The sequence below is a fragment of the Lytechinus pictus genome, chromosome 13 (assembly GCF_037042905.1).
Source record: "Lytechinus pictus isolate F3 Inbred chromosome 13, Lp3.0, whole genome shotgun sequence".
In the NCBI taxonomy this organism is placed as follows: Eukaryota; Metazoa; Echinodermata; class Echinoidea; order Temnopleuroida; family Toxopneustidae; genus Lytechinus; species Lytechinus pictus.
The window spans coordinates 27,315,050-27,321,330 of NC_087257.1; the positions used below are offsets into that span (position 1 = coordinate 27,315,050).

General features: G+C 36.6%; 1 protein-coding gene across 1 annotated transcript in view; it reads right to left on the bottom strand.

The window, feature by feature from the left end:
- Positions 1-5,404, bottom strand: part of LOC129274236 (116 kDa U5 small nuclear ribonucleoprotein component-like) — a 46,821-nt gene extending 41,417 nt beyond the window's left edge. The window contains exons 1-3 of the mRNA XM_064108210.1: positions 5,083-5,404; positions 907-1,043; positions 91-256 (exon numbers count right to left, since the gene is read on the bottom strand). Of these exons, the coding sequence (XP_063964280.1) occupies positions 91-256; positions 907-1,017 (277 nt within the window). The 5' untranslated portion in view covers positions 1,018-1,043; positions 5,083-5,404. The remainder of the gene's footprint in view (positions 1-90; positions 257-906; positions 1,044-5,082) is intronic.
- Between the last annotated feature and the right edge of the window lie 877 nt (positions 5,405-6,281).

The window sequence follows — 6,281 nt, forward strand, 5'->3', positions numbered from 1 at the left end:
TGGGATTTGAACCCCGGACCTTGTGGTTCAAAGACCGGAGACTTATCCACTGAGCCACAACACCTCTACATTAATAAGCAAAACTCATACCAGTGAGGGGTTGTGCATCCTCTTCATGAGTGATGGTCTCAACGTCGGGTCCATAGATCTCTTCTGCTGTTGGATAGTATTTCTTATCCTCGTGAAGGACCACAGCGTGACTGGCATCTTCATCGTCGTGATCATCGATGTCGTCCATGCCCTCATCGTCGTCCCCCTGGAAGATCAAGATGGGTGATTCAGTTTTAGAAAGATGAGAGGGTAGAAATGGAATCCATGCAAAGAACGAACTCATGATGTGATCAGCCCTCTATTTTCTTTGTACTTTATTGTATGAAATCACAATTATTTCACTTTTCTGCTCAAGTGCTCATGGGGCCTGCTTCATAAATACATGTAATTATGGGAACTTTGACATTATGATACCATGGAAACCTTGATTGCAATTGGCTCATGAACCCTGTTACCATGGTAATTGCCATAAAGGACTTACATGTACAATCAAAGCTGCCATTTATTTTGTTTCAAGGAAGGCAAATATTTTACACTGGTTAAAATAAATGAAATTGCTAAAATTTCACATTGCATCATCAGTCAAATAACGCTAGGGATATGAAATCAACTCTTTCAATGCATTTATTTGACAGCATTAAAGAACCGTTTCAGCAAATCAGTGCAAAATATATTTTCAATCTTATCTTTTGTTTCATTTGAAGCAATGGTTTTTGTTGTTAAATTTTACTTTATTCAAGTTAGATGATTTTTTTCAGCCTCAAGTACATCAAACATATTCCCTCATTTATAACGAAAGGGTAAGTTTACATTGAAAAAACATCAAAAAAGCTTTTAAATTCTTTCTTCACTCACCATATCAAAATCTCCCATGGCATCACCCCTTGAACCCCTCTCATCGTCTGAATCACTATCGAGTTCTGGACCGATGTAGTTCCCAAACTCATCATACAGATCTGCATCCATGGTTTCTTGCTGGTGAGCTCAACAACCTGTGGGGAGATGACAAACACATCAAATTATTTCATGATGATTTTTATGATTATACAAATGTATCAGTCGTCAATTGGGAAAGCTTTCTATACCCTCCATTTGTTTTGTTTTTTTGCTCACATTTAGACAATACCATCTTATCTATGGGGATGAATACTGGAATTATTCTACAAACAGATGTAGTGCTAATATCACGAAAATATATTTTATAATATTTTTGATGTCTAATTATTATATATCAATTTTTGTAATTGTTCTTATACTGGTGCAGTTAGAATGAAATTTTAAAACACTCTGGCACATATATTCTTCTAGGGTTAGGGTTAGAGTGGCTGTCGAAAAAGGAACTCTTTCTGTCACAAGGGCCAGCTCGGTCAACTCGACTCTAGATGACAATCCACAAGACGAAAGGAAATAGTGCTTATAAAAACAGGTGTATTGACCACACACACAGCATGCTCAAATTCAATGCTGTGTATTCTTAATACACAAAGATTTTGTTCTGTTCACTTGTAATTCTTGTTGAAATCTAGAATCTATAGAATATTTTTGGTATATCTCCCAAAATTTAATGCCAATATTCTGATCCATTACTAGATTGAATATGAACACTTACATGCCAGGAAATGGTTATGATGTGAAAGATACAAATCAAAATGTATTATTGGTTTAATTTACATATCTTTGTCTTGCTTAATACATAAAAACTTGTTCTGAAGCACGGAATGGACCCAAAAAATTTCTGTTTCTAATTATTGGACAGGAGTATATGATGTAAGACACATTACTGACCCTTCACCAACAATTTAAAGGGCTAGTAAAAAAAAAAAAAAAAAAAAAAAAAAAAAAAAAAAAACAAGAGGGTGCTAGATGCTGCTAAATTGAAATGGCTGAAAAAATGTCCGATTTGATTTCTAATGCTCGCATCAGCGCATTCAATCATCAATCATGACCACTAATTTTGTCATGTTTGCAGATAATGGAGTAGCTAGCTATAACTGCCAACAATTTAAAGTGGTTTATAACCTAAAATACAGAATGACTGAGTCAAAGTTAAAACGAAGAAAAAAATATTTCCTGTTTGGATTTTGAAAGAATGGTGTTCAGGGTGACTCTTTTTTTTTAGTCTTATCTTACTCTTAATCATGTTAATCTTATCTCGTACTATTTTCTTATCGCTAAAATATTTTATCTCCAGATCTCTGCAATTTTCAAAATAAGATCCCTGACCTTACTTAATCAGTAACAAAGAAATCAAATACAACATCGCTAAAAAGAAAGGTACAACTTCTTCTGATTTTTTTAACATTTGGCCGAGGCAATATATGGAGCAGGTTTGACTTTTGAATTTGAACATTCATACATGTATGAAAGTCATATTCTTTATGACATGTAAATATGTTCATTACTATTTATGGTCGTAATTTTCTTGATTTAAGTTGAATTTTGTGTTGATCATGTTGTTATATTCTTAATAAATACTTAATTACCGGGTATAAAAAAAGTTTCCCTTCCCTTGCACTTGCTCGCGATCGCCCAGCCCTCTATCTCTCGTCTGTCGTCTCTGCAGGCATGTGGGGTAGAAAAATATGTGGAGGAAAATATTTTGCTGCAACAATTGAGGCCCAAGGTAGCGGAGGCGGAGCGACCAAGCAGGGGATGGGTGTGGCCCTGCGTGACGCTTTTTGAATTTCGTATGACAAATGGTGCAATTTGAAGCATACTTTTGATGACATTTCTACATACTTTTTGAGTTGGTAAACTGTACAAAAAAATAATAGGGGCCTACAGTTCTGTAGTTATTGAGCCTAACATTAGATCTAGATGAAATAGGCCTAGCTAGATCTACTTACTTACAAGGTCTGAAAGTAAGGCTGTAACCAATTTTTTAATCTGCTCCCGATTTTATCAGATTTTACCACAATCGGCGATCACCTTCCGATCTTCGATCATGCCCCTTGAAGGAAAAAATCGTATATAAAAAATCGGCGTAGATCTAGTTTTAATACAGTGCGTGATCGTTCAGAACATATTTTTCAAGATTTTTTTTGAGGTGCTAGCTATTTAGAGGTCGCATTAATCAGGGAGAAAGACGTGGTATTATCTGACGATGTTTACGAGGATAGATATCTTCTCTTCAACCTCGTGGTGATAGCGGACGCCGCCGTGAACTTTTAAAGGTCGCATTATTGACGGAGATCACTGCTCTACTCTCTTGAATCGTTTATGATAGACATCTTCTCTTCAACCTTGTGGTGATAGCGGACGCCGCCGTGAACTTTTAAAGGTTGTATTATTGACGGACATCACTGCGCTACTCTCTTACATCGTTATCTTCTCTTCAACCTCAATTTATTTGTCTTTGCAACTTCGTCGGGAGATGCTTCTTTTCTATTTCTTCTTGGATATCAAAAGTTCATTTCTCAAGATAGTAATAAATTGATTTGAAAACGCTAGCTCCTCACAACATTTTAATAACATGTTCCGAATCATCGCGTGTGCTTGCGACTTCTACTACGTTTTAATTTCACTTGCGACTTTAAGATACAATGCGTCGTATGAGATCAAGAGATCATTCCAATAATTCTACATCGCTAGCACCTAAAAATACTTATAAAAGATGTCCCGCCGATCGTTCATTAACCTGTGATCTATGAATAATTATTTTCATTTTATTTTCCTTTGCGACTTTGCTCGGAAGATGTGTCATTCGTTTATCTTTCTAATAAAAATCACTCGGTTTATTTCAAAGCAGTAACACCTCAAAACCCTTTTTAAACATGTTCCAAACGATCGCGCATGTTGGCGACTTCCATTTCAATGCATTCGTCTTTGTGACTTTGTCAGGAAGATGCGCGCTAATACTACTAATACGTTGGCTTTACGTACGGGCCAACAATTCATCAGTCTATGTATTGGTGAGTGGAGCCAACGCAGTTCAGCAGAACAACCAAAATACAGAGACTGAAGCGTTTGGTATAACGTTAGACTTAGGCTGGACCAAAAGATTCGGTCTCTGTTATATTGCATGTTCCACTGAATTCTGTTGGCTCCACTCACCAATTACAGAGACCAAAGTTCTAAACTCGATCTGTACGGGGACTCAAAAGGCCATATGTTTATGTATTATTTAAGTTCGGATAAACCAGGGAAGTGGGAGTTGCGCGACAGCCGAAGTAAGTCACTGTTTTTTCCCCTTTTAGGTTTATTTTTTCCCGTTTTGGTGCATTACAGGCCAAAATGGAATAATAATCTTTATTTTGGTCCAGTTCTTTTTATATTATATATTTAAATGAAATAAAGACAAACATCGATGAGCCCCGTCAGGGAGATTTCGCATTGTATACCCCCTAATGGCGGCTGCACGATCGCGAGCTGTCTGTGTACGAGGAGAAATAACAAAAAATAAAAAAATGTTAAAAAACTCCTCGAAACAGAAGGCTGCCAGTGCCAGCTGTCTAACTCTAAGTTAGACTTAGGCAAAATGAGCGGCCCGTCAGCAAACACTAGCGGGCTAGGGTCCCGGTACTACTACGGCGCTGTCCCATTGCACATCATCGACATCACGACACATGCGATGAAAACCAGCTCATACCTTTTTTTGCTAGACTCGAGTCTAGAGTGACTAGACTATTTCAACAGTCGTTTTTACAAATATCGCCTCAAAAAGGCTCAATTACGTACATTTCTACAGAAAATTACGCATATATTTTAATGTCTGTTTTGCAAGGCTAACAATAAAACGGAAGAAATAGGAGGGAAAAAAAGAGGAAAAATAGAAAACGCGGAAAAGAGCAAAGAAGCGCGGAAATGAATTTTAAAAAAAACGCGGAAACCTCACACATGCCTGGCCTGGGAGAGTCTCTGCATGAATGACTTACACAATATGAAATTTATGGGACTACACTTTACTTTGTGGACCAGAAAAAGGTCGAATATTATTCCCATACATTCGAGTATTTGAATCAAAATATCAAAAATAAACGAGACATTCTACAATAAATAAGCATGACATTATAAGATGCTAAGATCACTTACCTTATTACTATATTTAACGGTTTTAATCCAGACAAGAATCTGCCGCTTTTCGTTGACGAAACGCCACCATACATGCGGCGAAGATAATAGTCTAAAACATAAGCGCGTGCATGATCGATCAACAACGAATTGTTAAAGTGGATTCCATTTCAAGCCACGACCAATATCTTATTTTGTTTTCGTAGATATGCAAAGTCCAGTATTTAAAACTTCTTTGCCTCAAAACAATTGTACTTCTTATATTTTGTATTTGAATTCAAGTCAACCTGATAAAACGTTATTACCGCGACATTGCTACTATCAAAGTCTCAATTTTTAGACTACCAATGAGCGTTATCGAACGTCATCAAACAATACCTAGACTCCCCTGGCCACCCCCCCCCCTTCCAAGTTCGATGTCTAGCTATGAAAGTGTAATCTTTAAAGGACAAGTCCACCCCAACAAAAAGTTGATTTGAATAAAAAGAGAAAAATCCAACAAGCATAACACTGAAAATTTCATCAAAATCGGATGTAAAATAAGAAAGTTATGACATTTTAAAGTTTCGCTTAATTTCACAAAATAGTTATATGCACATTCTGGCTAGTATGCAAATGAGGGAACTGCAGGTGACATCACTCACTCACTATTTCTTTTATATTTTTATGAAATATGAAATATTCTAATTTTCTCCTCATTGTCAAGTGATACAATGATTAATTCCTCCCTGAACATGTGGAATTAGCATTGTTTAATACTATATGGTTCAGTCAAGTTGGTCCTTATTGTCAAATCTATAAAAAATGAAATATTGTATAATTCAAACAATAAAAAACAAAATAAATAGTGAGAGATGGACATCATCGACTGACTCACCTAGTTGTGCATATCACTGTTTTGTGAAAAATAAGCGAAACTTTAATATGTCATAACTTTCTTATTTTACATCCGATCTTGATGAAATTTTCAGCAATATGCCAGTTTCATTTTTCTCTATTTATTCAAGTCAGCATTTTCCTGGGGTGGACTTGACCTTTAATTTCATCAACCCCCTTGGCCATCCTTCTTTCCTCTTATGTTCTACCCGCCCTAAATTTGGGGAGCGGCGATGGTGCGCTTTGTGCCCCCCCCCCCCCCCATAATTCTGTCGGCTTCATGTCTTCATTTTTAGAGGATATAGCTCTTCAGTAACTTCTAATCTTAGTTTTTAAAAATTGCT